This window comes from Podarcis bocagei, assembly GCF_964188305.1.
Source record: "Podarcis bocagei genome assembly, chromosome: 1".
NCBI classification, from domain to species: domain Eukaryota; kingdom Metazoa; phylum Chordata; class Lepidosauria; order Squamata; family Lacertidae; genus Podarcis; species Podarcis bocagei.
The window spans coordinates 33,215,169-33,232,256 of record NC_138125.1 but is presented as its reverse complement, the minus strand read 5'-3'; the positions used below and the strand labels follow the sequence as shown (position 1 = coordinate 33,232,256).

General features: G+C 41.0%; 1 protein-coding gene and 2 long non-coding RNA genes across 4 annotated transcripts in view; 1 reads left to right on the top strand and 2 right to left on the bottom strand.

Annotated features, from left to right (window-relative positions):
* LIN52 (lin-52 DREAM MuvB core complex component) overlaps positions 1-12,734 on the top strand; it is a 36,954-nt gene extending 24,220 nt beyond the window's left edge. Inside the window, exons 6-7 of one of the 2 annotated variants that reach the window (XR_014012250.1) lie at positions 8,893-8,953; positions 10,526-12,734. Coding sequence is in view for 1 of the 2 variants with exons in the window: in XM_081210739.1 (XP_081066865.1) it covers positions 10,526-10,581 (56 nt within the window). In the remaining variant the exon portion in view is untranslated. The remainder of the gene's footprint in view (positions 1-8,892; positions 8,954-10,525) is intronic. The other variant, XM_081210739.1, reaches the window with a different exon arrangement.
* On the bottom strand, positions 5,105-8,884 carry LOC308596304. Its single transcript, XR_014012453.1, has 2 exons — positions 7,953-8,884; positions 5,105-7,435 (listed from the first exon to the last, which is right to left on the bottom strand). It is a non-coding gene; the product is annotated as an uncharacterized lncRNA (long non-coding RNA).
* Positions 12,376-15,487, bottom strand: LOC308596222. The gene is made up of 2 exons (XR_014012414.1): positions 15,103-15,487; positions 12,376-14,999 (listed from the first exon to the last, which is right to left on the bottom strand). It is a non-coding gene; the product is annotated as an uncharacterized lncRNA (long non-coding RNA).
* Positions 15,488-17,088: the final 1,601 nt, after the last annotated feature.

Below are 17,088 nucleotides of genomic sequence, written 5' to 3'. Positions count from 1 at the left end.
GAAGTATCTGTTGAAACCTTTTAAAAAACATGTTTGAAAAAACAAAAACTAGTCTTGGGTCATGGAATATGAATAAACAAGGAAACATGCTATATTCACTTGTGCTTGTGGGCCTAAGCATCAGTTAGATTTGAGAAAAATATTTAGTAGGCTGCATTTTTGTTATGAGAAGTTGTTGCTGGGGCAAGGAGGGAACACCCTGTTGTGCAAACAAGAAGTCCTTGCACAGGACTTCCACTGGTGGAGTTCATTAAGTGAATCCCATCCCAGATTTAATTGAACTTTGACTTGGTTGAACATACGGCTTTCAACCAGCTCTTTTTAGAACCCTCTATCCGCCTTATGATAGAACTTCTTTCAGGGAATCCACAGCTTTCACCACACTCACAGAGAGAAGCCCTTTGCAACTCTCCTCTGTTTTTGAGGGGATATTTACTGAGACCTTTTGCCGGCACTGCAGGAGGTACTGGTGCACGTTGGTGACCCCTAAATACAAATATGCAAACTTTATGCATCCAGTTTTGCTGATAATTTTTGCAGTGCAGTTAGCCACTAGAACACTCCCGTTATACTGTGTGTGTGTGTGTGTGTGTGTGTGTGTGTGTGTGTAAATTTGTTTATAGAGATTGGCTTTAGTGTGTATCTTTTGATGGGATTTTGTCTACATGATTTTACTTTGCAATATAGGATGTAAATTCAGCTCAGGCTTTGAGCACTATTATTAAACATTTTCAAGGAGGTCCCTCGTGGCAGCTTCATAGAGCAGGTGGCCTGTACTGCATATGGGGAGTCAGGAGCCTGTGTCTTATCAGAACATATAATCTAAAAATCGCTCAGCCTGTTTTCCTCTCCTGGGGAGAGAACGACCACACTGGACTCTTATGCTAAAAACTAATTATTAACCTACAGTAAACGTCATTCAGCACAAATCCCAGCTGAAAGTGCCTGGGTGACGGATGTTTCTGGGTAGCAGGCCAAGCTGTCATTTGGCTTTTTAATAGATAGTCTGTTCATTGTCCCACAGAATTTGAAGCTTATCTTTTTGGATTTAACAGAATAAGCCGAGCCTTCTTTTTTATTTTTCTAATAGCTGTTTAGAGGAGTGTGAATTTTTTATTTTTTTCAAATGTAGGTCTCAACGGAGCTAGTGGGACACTGGCTGCTTTACTCAGTTATAGCGTGAGTGGTCCAGTGATACCAGACATAGAATTAGGGTTCATGAGAATTTCCATTTTCACTTTTACATAGAAGCTAATTTCTCACGATTCCTAAGTTCTATTTTAAAACCTGTAGGCAATGTCTATGAAAGGCTGTATTGATGAGGATGCAATTTGTGTCCTACCTGATTACCTGTTTTCCCCTCATGATCTCCAGTAATTTTGACCAATATCTTTCCTTTTGCTGCCACATTTTCTTTGCAAATAAAATAAAAGTTTGCCTCTTGCCTTGCTGAGGGTAATGCTGGTAGAGCGTATCCTTGTGATGGCATCTGGGTATCAAGTAAACTTGCCTTCCTACACTTCCTGCAACCTCCTTCCTTTTTGTATCCCTCTCTGCCCAGGTCTGGCAGCTGCCACCACACTAGGCACACTGAGAAGGAAAAAAGGAAAGTGACGACTGTGCATATCACTTCCCCCCATGTGGATTGGCTTCCGGGTCTGTTTACAAACTGCACAAACAACTTTCCTCCCCTTGGCAAGGTCTGTCATTTATGTGGCTTGTAAACACTCCTCCAGGAGGCCAAATCACATTTGCTGAAGTAATTAGATATCTGGGACTGTGTGTATGCAACTGCAGAGGCAGCGACAACCACCCAAGGAATTATGTGTGTAAAGGGGGTCTTAGAATGTGCTACAGATGGAACTCAGCATTGCACTCAGTAATGTTTCTCCACCCAAGCAAACACAATGTGCTCTGATGACTGCCAGTCTCTGGGGTTTCTCTGTCTGAGTGAGTGAATGCACCCGGAGCAGTCAGTTGGGAAACTTTGTGGAGCTTCGGGACGCTACACACTCCTTTCTCTCTTTCTCCCTTCCTTTCCTGGCAGGGATGTGAGAGTGATCATGCCAGCAGCAGGAAAAGAGCCTGACTGGGTACCTAGTGACAGCTCTTTACCCCTCCAAACTGGTAGTGCATTTGAGCTTCAATGTTTGGTCCACAGCCGCACCTACCAACCATTCTCTGATTGTTCCTCTGTTGCTGTATTCAATACAAAGAATTTCACAGTCGGAATGCCAGTGTTGAAATTCATGGATAATGATTTTTAGAAACAACAACGCATAGAATCATAGAGTTGGAAGGAGCCCTTGGCGGTCATCTATTCTGCCTGATCATTGCAGCATCTGCAATACAGAATGTGCAGCTACGACATACCTGTCAGCTGCTGCTTAAATACCTCCAGTGAAGGAGAGTCCACCCTTTGAAGCAGCCTGTGCCACTGCTGAACACCTCTTACCATTAGGGAGTTTCTTCTAATGTACAGTTGAAATCTGCTTCCTTGCAGTTACTACCCATTGGTTCCAGTGGAAGTAACGCGGAAGTCTGTTCCATCTTCTGCATGACACCCCTTCAGATATGAGAGCTGCAACCATGCAGTCCCCTCTGCTTAATCTTCACTTCTCCAAACTAAACATATCCATCTCCTTCAACCATTAATCATAGGCTTTGACTTCCAGACCACTCACCATCCTGCTTACCTTCACATGCCACGTGTAAGAAAATGGCTCCCTGTATCACAAAGTCTTCTTCTACACATTGGGATTTGACAGGAAGCAGAGGCAGCACGCTCATCCCCACTGCCCCCCTATCAGGTGTTTATGCCAGATTTGTAACACTTGCGGAAGGTTAAAGTTGTCCCCTACTATCCCAGCATACTTCAACCAGCAGTGGGAGCTCTCTTACCTTTTTCTCTTTCTCTAACCAGTCATGGTGAGAGGTGGAGACTATGATTATCTACTTTGTCCTCTTTAACAGTTTGATAAGGGGTCGATAACTGTGGTTAGCATTTGGAGGGATTCCTGCAGGGTTAAGGATGCCACCAAGGAAAATGTCTATCATTGGACTCAGCTAATCCTGCAGAGTCAAGAAAACTGGACCCAAGAAGGGGTTTTTGTATTAGTAAATGTGTTGAGTGTAGGATTAGTAATTAAGTTTATGATTAAGATTATATGGAAAGAATGGATATTGGTAATATGAGACACCATGTGATATATTTATGTGATGACTGCTCAGTCTTTTGCTGTACCTGGAGGCTCTCTTTTTGTAGCTTTAAGTAACATTTTATAGTTTATTAGCCTCATAATTTAACTACTTGTCTTTGGATATTGGCTGGTTTTGCATGTGATGCAAAACTTCCCATCATATGTGTGCTCACACACACAGTTGGCCTTATGCCAGAATAAATATTTTAAGCTGCTTGGTTCCTACTTTTTCTCTTTTTCCTGAAACCGCGGGGCAGACATAACCAGCAGTGGGAGAACTGAACTGTATAAACTACAATTAGAATTGCAGAGCACAGGTGGTTGAAGCTTCTATACAATTGCCAAGCTATTTTGTTTTCTCAAATGAGAGGGTATTTAAGGAAAAAGCGGGCTGAAAATGTTGCTTTCTCATTCAAATTCTTCCAGGCAATGTATTCTATTGATGCCATTTGAAGTCCCAGCAATAAACCATTTAAAGCTATCCTACAGTGTTGCTGAGAAATGAATATATAACCTGATTCAGTTAGCAGTTCATTTATTGATTTAGATTAGTGTATTGGGAATAACTGCCCTTCAAAAGAAGCTTTCCTTTGATCACAGCTGGATTTGGCACTTGGAGCCTCAGAACAAGGCCACCAGTAACAAGCAAGTTTAAAATAAAAAGATGGTTTTAGCATCACAGTTAAGTACTGTTTCTGCAGTGGGTGTCTAAGACTTCACTAGGGAGACAGGCATCCCATCTCTGTGCTATTCAAATACAAAGAACTATTGCAATGAAAGACTGGAGTAGCCACCTCATAGCATGTAATGTATCTGAAGGTTTGGTGATCACTCCATTTTGCAATTTAATAGATAAGAAACCCCCTCCCTTCGCACCCTGTATATCTACATGCTCTACTATGTCAGATCTGCATTCTTGGGATGTAAGGTTCCATTAAAAAATAAATAATAATCACAGCCCCCGCTCTCCCCCTTCGCCACACTCATTTTCTATAATATGGTAATGATATCACCGTAGCAGTAATTACGGGTCATCTTCATTTCTTTCATCTCTGCTGGTTCTGATGGCTTCATTCCTTTGACGGAGAAGATTTGGCTCTGGGTACTGTGATTATTTTGTTAAGCATTATTCGAATAGACAGGAGTGAGAGAAATTAATCAATCCAAATGCAATTAGCATCATGTTTAACCCAGTGATGGACGTCTCAAGGTGAAACAGCCAAGGGAGTTTCAGTCATTATTATTCAATCCAGTGGCTCTTATCTAAATTATAATCAAGAGCGGTTTTATTGGCTTCAAGGCGAGGAGATGTAACTCTTTCCCTACACTTAGTGTCATGGAGATCATGGGTCAAGGAGGTCAAGCTGGCTGCTGTCAGTTTCTTGGAAGTGGGAGGTGCTCCCAATACATTCATCTTCATATTTAGGTTGGTTGAAACAAAATAGCACTTAGTGAATTTGATACTGGTAGTTTTATGTTCTTGGCTTTTACCTTGATTGTGTTTATTAGGTTCAGCCTATTCCTAAGCAGTCTACTGAAGCCCATGGTGGTCGAATCTGCTTTGAGTACCGTAAGAGTTTTTATTCCTTTCATGTAAAGGGGCCATAAAGAGATAATACCTGAAGGAGAACCTATTACAATAGAGAAATTCCTTTGAAATTCTGAACATCTTTTCAGGTAGTCCTAATCCATCCATGCAGCGGGAGAAGAGAAGGCGAAATCACATTATGCAAGTAGAATGTCCACTTGCGCATGGACAGTTTTGGATACAGCCCATTGTTAAGTCGCAGTATTTCAGGATCAAGATTTGAAATACGTAGAGCAAATATTACCAGCATAATCAGCTTCTCTTCATCACTTAGAAGTCCAGTGCTATAAATAACATGTTCCAGATATGACTCATAATTCAGCTTTTATTTATTTTATTTTATATTTTATTAGATTTATATACCCCTCTTCATTGAAAGATCTCAGGGCAGTTCACAAGATAAAAGCACAAATAAATAGTTAGAACAGAAACAACCAGGCCTTTTTTGTTTCAGCCAGAACTTTCTGGAACTCAGTTCCGGCACCTCTTATGAGGGTGCCATTGCCATTGTAAGAGAACAAGGGTGAGTTCCGGAACCTCTTTTTCTAGAAAAATAGCACTGGCAACAACAAAACAATATATTTGATACGTGAACACTGTATTCTGGAACTAGAAAGTAAAATTATAGATCTGCAGTGAAGAAGTGAAGCCAGTATATGTAAACAACATTCCATCCATGAATGGAAGGTTGTATAGAACCGCAAAACAGCACACACAATTATATTTTAATCTCCATGTCTGCATACAGTTTCTTTGGCATAAGTTGCATGTTTCAACTACTATTCATTCTGCCCCTAAACTTACAGGGCAAGGCTCTTATGAACACAGAACTCTTCACTTAAGGTCCCTTAACATGCAATTTCTATGCTAATGGTCTGTGATTTTACATATAAGTCTGCTTGCAGAGCCGTGTTTCTTATAACATGGTGAACATAGCACATCAGTGAAAAGCAGCTGAGAAGTAATAAGTATTTTATAGAGCTGCCCTTAGTTACAGCTGTGAACTGTGTATAAGAGTGCATAAAATGGCATTGGCAGTGTTGATTGTTGCTAATTGCATCAAGGAGGCTACCTTATACCAAGTTAGTCCATTGGTCTGTCTTGCTCGGTGCTGTCTACTCTTAACTGAGAGCAGCTCTGCTGGGTTTTCAGGATACCAGGGATTGAACCCAGAACCTTCCTTCTGCAAAACAGCTATGCTGCCACTGAGCTATGGTCCCTTAAATGAAATGTGAATTGTTCTATCTGAACACTTTGGGTATCTTTATGCAAAACAAGCCATCTCCCCTTTCCCGTTAAGGATCCTTCAGAGTGATAGCTGCTTACATAAATGTAAGTCACTAGTTTCATTGGTTTTATCATAGTAAATCCTCCATTATTTCCTGACTATCCAGAGCTTATGACACAGTGCGGAGCGGAGATACTATATGCATGAGAATGCCCTTTATGAGATGTTGGGGACCAATGAGCCCCAATCTCCAGCAGAGGGTTCTTTTCTAATTAAATTGCCATTGGAAGGAACATCCTAGCTGCAGTTTCCACTTTGGACCGAAGGCCAAACATTATGAGTCTTTGTCATTTGATTAAAAATGTTACTTAACCTTTAAATTGCTACAGATGTAAAGATAGCCCTGAGTTTCTAATGTAATCTCCTCAAAGTTAAAATCGGGAAAATCTTTGTGTAATGAAACCCATATGTCATAGTGAAAGGATGCAAAGCGCTGGCAGAGTGGGCTGCTCTCGCAGGAGATTCTGCACCCAATCTTGTTAACCAGGGCTGCTTTTGGTAATCCCTCATCTCCTCACTTGCAAGAAATCAATCTGTACTACTGAATCGCTTCAACCAACAGCCACAAAATTTACTGCAGGAGGCAGTTTGGGGACAGTTGTAGTGCGAAGGGAGACCAAGGCAACAAGGCTAAATACAGGATTGAGGGATTGAAGTTCCAAAGAGGAGATTATATTAAACTGTGCTCCACCCTCCTTAGCAACTGGGAAATTAAGCTTCCGTTTTTGGATTCGGCCTCTTCTGTCCACTACCTGGTTTGAGATCCATCTATTCTAAGGCAGAAAATTTAATTCCTGGTTCAAGAGCTTCTGTTATTTATAGCAACCCAATGGCTGTTTCCTAGGTAGTCCCAGGAAAGGGCGGATTTGTTGAAATACTCAGCTTTATTGTAACCTAGGCCGATTACATCCTAAATTGTTGTTTTCTGTGGTCTTTAGTGCCCCCACTTCCCCATCTAACTGAGGAGATTAATTTGTAATCGAGCTATTGCAGTTGTATCCATTGTTGGTTTTCTATTGTAGTGATAGAGAGAGTAAATTTTGCCTGGACAGGGCAATTCATGCTTCTCTTTCATACTGTGGTTTTTGCTGGAATGATAAAAAATTGTATGATGCCCCACCTCCAGTAGGCAAGTCCCTTGGATTAAGTATATTTTTAAAAATATTCCAATGTAATCTAGTACAATTTTGTTTATCTGTTTTACTTGAAAACGTACCTCTACTACGTAACTGGCTTCCCTTGTTCCCATGGGTAGTCAGTAGTGACAGCTAATACTGTAAGTTTCCCTGACAACAATTGCATTTAGGATATTGACTGCACTTTCTTCTCTTCCTTGTTTCTCAACCAAAATAAGCATATCTGGAATTAGATTTTTAATGAGGTGGGGGAAAATGTTGAACTGGACCAACGCTAAACAAAAAGAACCATTTAGCATAAGAGACATTTTTGGGTTTCCTTCCCAAAGTGGGGTAAACTACAGGGAGGGGGGAAACCCAGAGGGAAGAGTGCCCAAAATATTGGGAAAGAGCACTATCCTGTCTGAATTTGCCTATTACCAGCGATATACTGCGAGGGAAGGAGTGCGTGTCTAGGTAGATCAGCTGCTAGACAATCAGCACACCCAAAGAAAGTAGCAAAATGCAGAAACTTCTTTGCACAATTTGGATGGCCCTTGCTTATTTGATGGCTATAAGGACCTTACCTTAGTTTTGTATTATAGCTTTTAAAATTTAAAGCCTAGTTGACTCCTAAGTGTGTATTGAGAAGAGGAATACAGAATAGCAGAAGGCTGTCTCCTGCTCCTAATGGGATTTCGTAGCAGCATGTGCGAGTTTGTTTCAGAAGTCAGAAATGAACAGATGTTGGTATAAATTACCTCTGTGTCTGATGTCTTGCAAATTAAAAGCGCGGTTGGCATCACTAAACAATTTCACCAGGTGGGGGGGGGGAGGGCGAGCCGGGTGGTGATTATTGTAGCAGGTCGGTAAGAATCTTTAAGCTGCGGCAGAGCAGGATAGCAAGGATAAAGGAATGAAGAATAAAATGAGAGGTCTGTGAATTAATCAGAAATGTTAACATCTCCGATGACAAGCGAACAGGAGGGCACGTGCTCAGGAGCAGCCCCCAACTCACAGTAATTTCACTTGGAGCGCAGAACTAGTCAGTGCTCGCAGCCTGATTTATAGGGTGCAGCCCTCTTCAGGGGCGCCTAGTTGTCACACATTCGTATATCTCCTATATGGGACTGGGGCTGTGGAAAACTTCCACTCCATCAGTTGATAATGCTGCAGTTTGACATTACTCGAGCAAGAGCAGGGCATGAGATTTAATTCAAAGCCAACTTTCTTGAACCTCAAACTTCCAGTGATGATGTTTTTAAGTTATTAGGGTTTATCCCCTTTATACAAATTAGAAAAGGCCCCCCTCCCGGAGCGTCTCACTGCACTTTTTAAGTCTCTGAACTTCACATATATGGTGTAATTGTGGCAAAATTTGAAATAGGAAAGGATAGTCTTCAGGTTACACAGCAAGGTTCAATATAGTTGACTGTTTTTCTGCAACTAAATGTCAGTTGAGTGAATATGGTTTCATGTTTTCTATTTCTGTGTGCATTGTGGTTGTGTGCTTGCTTCAGGGCCCCTCAACACCACCAACATCACTTCGGCACATTTAATAAGTATTTGGATGGTGCAGTAAAGTTGGGAAAACAATCACATGGCCATTTTTTAATCAATATTCACTCAACCTGCACCTTCCTTAATTACAGTCCTGTGAACTGGACCTGACTTAAGGGTATTATTATATACATGTTCTAGATCAGTAGTGGAGAACCTCTGGCCCACAGAAGTTTCATCTGCCCTACACCTGATGTCAGTTGTAGGTAAAGATGCTTGTAAGTGAAAGGGAATTTACAAGCCCCATTGGTCAGTTGAGCCCCTTTTAAAGCCACCTAAGTTAGCGAGTAGCTTCGTTTAACCATCAAGTGTTTGAAGGAGTGCTTCCTTCTGTTTGTACAAAATTGTACACAATATCGAAGTGTAGTTACAGCTTAGATTTGTATAATGACACTACAGTATTAACGGTTTTATTTTCAGTCTTATGACATGGAGTTTTCACAGCTGCCATAGATTGAACCAGTGTTTTCACTAAGCTGTCCACCACAACCCCAAGATGCCACATTGAATTGATGCAATAATACAGGAAACTCCCCACTTGTGTGCGATCTACTTGCGCAAGATCCCAGCACCAGGAACCCGGAAGAGGCAGGTGGATCGCGAGAAGACCCTCAGAGCCCGAAGAAAACATCCTTTTTGTGCTCTGGGGCGGGCCTCCTTGCAAGCCATCAGCCACAAGGTGCTCCCCACTTAAACGCATTTCACTTATGTGCACAGGGGCCCAGAATGTAACCCCCACATAAGGGGGGAGTTGCCTGTTCTGCTCTTGCAGCCAAAATCTTCCCTCCGCTCTCAAGATTGGGTGGTCTGGCCTTCATAGTAAAGGATCCCACAGGGAATTTTGATGCCTAGGAGTCTTTGCAATATATTAGTCTTCTGTCTGCATATAACCTATCCACCACAATGAATGGACATTTTACTTATTACTTAAGAAAGGGGAGACAGCATGCAAGGGAAAGTGTTTGTGTATTTTCTCTTTGAAATTTTGGTCTTTGGGACACCTGCAGCTAAAACCTTGGAACTCCAAGTCAGAAATGTTTCTGTAGGAAAGTAGCTGTGTAAAAGCTCTGTGGTGCTTTTCACAGAGATTGATGACACACAGGGAAGCATATATATACTTTGCCTTGCTGTATTAAGCACTCAGGGAATGACAATACAGCGTGAGAGGGTAGAGCACAGCTCTGTAAACTCTACTTTAACACACCATCCATAGATGAACTACTTTGAGGGAATATAAGCTCCATTTACGTTATAGCATCCAGGGACTATCACTGCCAAGGGAGAGTGGAAGTGCTGTCTCATTTATGTTTAAGATCATAAGCAGCCAGGGACAAGTAATCTTGAAATGGAGGGAGACAGAGGTCCATAATCTCTGAAGGGTTATAGCATCCAGGAAGAGATGCCCTGAGGAGGAGCAATAGCGCTCTAGATTATACTATTCATAGATGGATATAGCAGGAAAACTGAAAGGGGGAACCTGAAGCTAGCCGCAGAGGAAATAAAGGAAGTGGGTGTAGTAAGAAATGAGACAGCTTGTGAGTATTACAGCTGAGCTTTGACGTTTTCAGTGCTTGGCCTGCAATTCCAGACTGCTAGGAACTCAGAACCGCAGCACAGATTTATTTATTCACTTTATATCTTTTTTGCTACCTCTTGGCACCAGAAAGCCATTTTAAATGAATTTCACGAGTGGGGTTAAATATTGTAAATTATCCAGCTCTACTTGTTTTATGTTAAGCCTTTTTTTTTCTTTCTTTCTTTCTTGTGATTTCAGCAAGAGAAATGACTCGAGGGAAATTTCTGAACATCCTGGAAAAACCCAAAAAGTAGCTGAATATGGAGTTTGGAAAGAAATACACCTGGCTGCTGGAAGACGACCAGAATTTCCCCAAATGCCTGATGCTTACAGAAATGCTCTCTTGCCTCACCTCTTTTCTGAAGAGACACATCCAGGTCATTTTGGCAAGGACAGACAACAGTTCCCCAGCAGAACAATTTGACCTGCCTGCCTCTTTACTACCCCTACACGTTTTGCTAGAATAATTTTATGCCAGTTGTGTCAAAATGGATACATTCATTCATTCATCCGTAATTGGCAGCAGCATATTTTTTAAAATAAAAGCAGAGTTGCTTTTTATTATCTGGTTCTGTGACACAGGCCTGTACATCACATGGCATATACAAGTATATGTCTGCATGCACGTGCATGTCCCTCTTTTCCTTTTGGGACAAGAACTCAACATGAATAATGCCACATGGAAGAAGCCACCACAAGTGTGGTCCTGAATGAAAACTAATTTTTATTTATTTATTTACTACATTTTGGCTAATCTCAAGACTGCAAAACATGTCTGATTTCCTTCCAAGTTAGCTCTATGTATTGGCCACAAACATTGCAGATAAGATGATGCAGTTTCTTTTCCCAAAGCTCACATAGCCTCAGGTGCTGAGTGGGATTGGGGCCACATGCCAACATGTAATATGAATTAATGGATGTATGTTTGTTTGAATATATATTTTTCTTTTAGGGTGGGAAACGTGGAAGGGGCCTTTCTAAATAATGAAAGAAAATATCCTCCAATCGTTAATACCCAGAAGATGGTTCTTCAAAATTGGTTTCTCTTACAAAGAAACATATTGGAAAGATGTCATTATTGTATCACTTGAATCACATCTCCCCCACCCACCCACAAGCAATAAATTGCTTGTCCACAAGATGCATGGTTAGTATATTGTATTATGAAGTTGCTAGTTAAACATTTGAGGATAATCCAGCCAGAAGCAAGCAGTTTTAAGTCCCATGCATCTCAGCGGGGAGATTGAACCTCTCTCATTCTGAAATAAGTGGGATTCAAGAGAGCTTAACTTTGGGTGTAGCCTGAATATTCCACTGAAAACTCTATATAGATTTCACTTTTCCCCAGGGCAGAACAAAGCATTTATGTTGTGGACACTGGATCTACATTGAAATATTTCAGCACAGAGACCTTAGAGTGTGCTTTTCAATTTGCAGGTGATATAGGGTAAGCTTGGAGCTGTACGAATAAACTATAATCAACTAACTATATATATGCAACTTCACATGATCCTGCAAGCAATTCTGCGTTAAAGCACTTTGTACAGTACACAAGTGAGAGGTCTCTGTTGCAGCGCACCTGCCAGTTTCAGCTGTAAATCCTTGGGTATCTGCCTGTCCAATAACAAGAGGGACTTTTCAAAGCATAAGAAGTTTAGCAAAGTCTTCACTTGTTTAAGTAATGGTCACATAAGGTCACAGTATGCACAATTGGGGCTCAAATATGAGGTTGCGTTGCTGTGGGAGCAAAACTGCATATAATGGTGAACACGGAGATTGGAAGCAAGAGAAACTGTGGTGTTGGCCAGAGAAATGTTGATGAAATGTTTTTCATGTTGACCTAAAGTTTATATTTGTTTAGGAATATTGAAATTCTTGCATCTATTTTATATATTTGTGGTTTTTCATATGTATATAGTAAACATCACAAAATGGGTTTTTGTGTACACGTTGAAGTTACATTGGGACAGAGAGTTCTGAACTCTCCCATTGAAAGCAATGGGATGTGAAAGTGTTTAGCTCCAGTTTCCTCATGCTCTGTATATATGTTTTTATTGTGAAGGTTCTTGAAACACATTTTTGAGGCTGTGAAACTGAAAAGTTTAGGCAACACCTAGGGTAACTTCACATTACCAGCCTAGTCATGAATCACAATTTTTAAAATTAGTTGTTAAAAAGTATTTCTTTTTTATTCTGGAAACTTTTATCCTTCATAGATAGGGCAGTAGTCTGTATATACCCTAGTGTTGGGATATTTATATATTTATATTTTTCAGTCTTGGATATGATGGGAATGTATTTTTATAAATAGTAGTAATACTTGATCGGGTTGTCCTGAACAAGTAACCTGTATGTTATAGCTCCATGTTCTTAAAATAAATAAAGATTAAACAATTCATTTTCAAAAGCATGTGAAATAAGGAATTTTGTTTCACCAGTGATTTTTAACCAAATACCAGTTTGATTCTATGTATGCCCCGGCTGGGAATTACTTATATATTTCATTAATGAATTGCTTCCCATAGAGTAGCCTGAGCCAATTTAACAATAAAAATGTATCTTACAAACAATTTGAAGTCTAATTATAATTACAGTCTGGGATAGAAATATCAACCTCAAATGCTTGTTGGGAGAAGAAAGGTCTTCAACAGATGCTAAAAAGAAAATAGAAACGGTGCCCATATGCAACATTGGAAATTCACCATGTGCCAGGCACATTTTGCACCTGGCTATCAGGCACTTGCATCCAGGTGAAGATGTCCCATCGCCAGAATGGCGCCTGACGTCTCCACCATCTGGAGGTGCATGCCTGGGGAGCCTTGGATCTTGACTGTTTTCACACACTAGCAACACTTTCTGTAGAATTCTATCTGCTATATTTTATCTGCACAAACAGAATTAATTTCAGGAACCTAAAAGTCGTATTGAAAAATACGACTTTTGAGCCGTCTGGCCGAAAGAACGGCAACTAGGCATTCCATTTTGGCAACTGTTTGGCCCTGGTTTAAGGAGCTTTTTGGCGTCTAGCTTATATATCTGAGTTTCTAACGCTGCCCGTATGGCATAGGGAGAGAGTTCTAAAGGACAGGTTCCTACCATCGTATCAGGAGGTCTGTTCTATGCAATGTATCTGCAGAAGGCCCTCACCTGCAGAGCAGTGATCAACTGATTGTATAAGGGGTGAGATAATTTTTCAGGTATCCTGATCCCAAGCTAAATAGGGCTTTAAATACCAAAACCAGCACATTAAACTTAGGCCAGTAGTGAATTGGCAGCTGGGGCAATTCTTTCAGCAGCAGCATAGTATGAAAGTGATACTCTGCCCCAGTATGTTGCACTAGCTACAGATTCTGGGCAGCCCTACATAAAGCTCAGTGTGGTAAGTCATCTGGAGGTACCATACATGATTAACACTGGTCAAGATATCCTGGTCTGGAAGCAGTCCTAACTATCTTACTAAATGAAGCTGCCAATAGACACTTCTAGCCATTGAGGTCACTTGGGCCTCTAGTGACAAAAGTTTCATATTTGGAATTGGTTATATAAAACCATAGGAAGAGAGTACAATTAAAATGTCACAGTTAAAGTTCACCTGAGTATGAGACTAGAAAATCATAATTTAGTTACTTTATAAAGAGTAAGACTTGCGCTCTCTCAATCTACATCCCTAAATATCCTCTATAACAACCGTATGAAATTTTGAGTAGAGTCTCAAGTTTCTTTTGTATTTTAACATCCAAATAATAAATAGAGCAAGATGGATTCTGGTCTTTCAGGATGCCCAAATCACTTGCTTTCATACATTTAGAGCAAAGTCATTTTGTATTAATTAAGTCTGGCAAATGTTGGAGTGTTTTGAGATAATTAAGGAAGGAGTCTTCCTTCGGGTTGACTTGAATCTCCTATGGTCCACAATGGAAAGTGTAGCTTTGTAATAACGGGGAGGTTATCTAATTAGCAATTCAATTTAATCTGGTTTTAAATATTATTCAGTAATCATAGCTGCATGGTGTTACTAAAGGATAGAGTTAATTGAAAGCCTTAGCTGTGCATTTCCATACCTTAATAAGCTTGGAGAATAGGAGACATTCAAAGAGAAAAATGTTACATTCAAGTGTACCCTGTTGATCCTATTAAATCTTTTAGCAGCCCTTAATATCCTGAAGCACTAGGTTCTGATATTGCAAGCGCAGAACGTGGCAGACTTTTGTGTGACAGCTTTCTAGGGGGTCTTCTCCTGCCAGTTGCTGTGGAACAACAGTGGAAGAGAGCTATTTCCTTCATGCCCTGGCTGGTGGGTTTCCCATAGGAGTATGATGAGTCAGGGTGTGAAGCAGAATGTTATACTAAATAGGTCAGGTGTGGAAAATCTTTGGCCCTTGAGATATTGCTCATCTCCCATCAGCCCCAGCAAGCATGGCAGATTGGTAAGAATGAAGGATGAAATGGCTTGTCCAGTGGCAGTGGAGCTGCAACACTAGTTTCCTAGCAGGTTTGACATTGCTACTCACAGAGAGAGGGGGTTGGAGAGGTCAGCAAAGTCAATCCGGTGTTTCCTCCCATGCGTCTGCACTGCCCTTCTCTCCCCCTTCCCACTCCTAGTAAGCAGCAGTGACACAACTGCCAGGCAGCTAATATCACAGATCTACCCCACAGTGGGAGGCCACGCCTGCTAGGTCTTAGGACATAGGTAGTAAAGCAGAGACATCACCTTGCCGACCAAGGTCCGTATAGTTAAAGCTATGGTTTTCCCAGCAGTGATGTATGGAAGTGACTAAATGACTAAACAACAACAGTACAGATAATTAAGATGTAGTTTTATACATCAGCTATCTAACACCTTAATTTAGGGTGGAGGGAGCCCTTTTTGTTTTCACAAACAACTGACCTACTTTAAAATTATCCAGCAATCTACTAATAGATCTGCATTTAGCTGCTACCAATCCCTGCTCTGCATAATTTTAGTGGCACCCTGAAGATAGCAGCAGGGTGAACATCTAGACTCTCTCCATTAAAATAGAAGATCATTTAGTAGAGCGTGAGACTCTTAATCTCAGGGTTATGGATTTGAGCCCTACAGTGGGCAAGATTCCTGCATTGCAGAGGCTTAGACTAGGTGGCACTTGTGGCTTCTTTCAACTCTACAAAGTCTTCTATTCTATTCTACCCACAGTTTAAACTTTGTGTGTGTGTGTGTGTGTGTGTGTGTGTGTGTGAGAGAGAGAGAGAGAGAGAGAGAGAGAGAGAGAGAGAGAGAGAGAGAGAAATCTCATCAAACTGTTTCCAGGATGTGACTCCAGACATTTCTATGCATCACCATTTTAGCACTTCAGTGGTTTTGTTCTAAGTGAAGTTCAGAAAATACGTCATCTGAAAATTGGTCATTATCCAGCTTGGGCACCAGAGCCAAGCTGGATAGTGTAGTGGCAGAGAAAGTGAAAAGTCATGTAAAATGTGCAATTAGTTCCCATGTTTCACAGCTGAAAGTATTTTGACCTTGCTGGGGACCCCAAGGCATTGCATCCCATACTTCCTTTGACTTTATCATTGGTAACCCAGCGTCACAACAAAGTGATCAGAGCAGCTAATGCAATAAACAGATTAAAAACAATAACCCGTTTTGCATTGTTCTTTGGCCCAGTGCTGTGATCAGAGCAGTTGACTCCAGTCAACTGACTTCCATGCAGAATGAGGCTTTTGTTGTTGTTGATGGGTTTGTGTTGCTGACCCCTGACCTCCATGCTGACTCTTCCAGCACTGCTCCCTGGTGAACAAGACACTGGAGCTTCCTGCTGTCTCTGTTACAGACACTGGCTGAGAGAAAGCAAAACAGAAAAGGTGATTCTGCTATATGTAACCATTCACTGTTGAATAAATTGTTCTTATTTCACCAGTCCCCCAAAAAGCTGTTTGTTGTCAGAGGAAGTGGGGAAAAAAAGGGAATACTTTTTGAGGGCAACAATAGCCACAGAACTTTTTCTCCTTTTTTGTAACAGCAAGTTGTACTGTTAATCTTGTCCTTTTATGAGAGCCAGGGTGGGTGGCTCAGGAATAACATATTTTTCAGCTCTGTACTACAGTTTTCTCAATGCATTGCTGCTTTTTTTTTTAAATTCAAAACACAACAATGTTCTATTTTTTGCAGCACCAAAATATCTCAGGCTATCCAGAATTATTGGCAAAGGCTGCCTCAGACAACATAGAAAGCATTAGATGTAATACTTTGAGATGGTTTATACATTGGATCACCAACACAGTGCCCACAAGCACACAGGTACCTGCAGAGACCTTCCCTGGCACTCAGAGGGTCCCACCTCCCACAAAAAAGGCTTGAAAAAAGCCTTCTAGTCAGATGTCTCCACGGGCCTAAACAGGTTGCTGGCCCCTACTGTATGCAAGGCAGTCAGTGACCAGATGAAACTTTTGATGTGTTTACATCCAATGCATTTGATCATAGAATCATAGAATTGTAGAGTTGGAAGGGATCACGAGGGTCATCAAGTCCAACCTCCTGTAATGCAGGAATTTTTTTGCCCAACATGGAGTTTGAACCCATGACCCTGAGACTAAGAGTCTCATGCTCTTCTCATATCTAATACAAATCCACTCTTATCAACAGTCCCTTCTTGACATTATTCATTCTCATTACACTATAAATGATCTAGAATACATTATTGTCTAGACACACACCAGAGCTATGCAGAATGCCATGAATCCCACTAGCTGTGCTATTTATTCCTAAACTTCTGAGTATTTGAGCA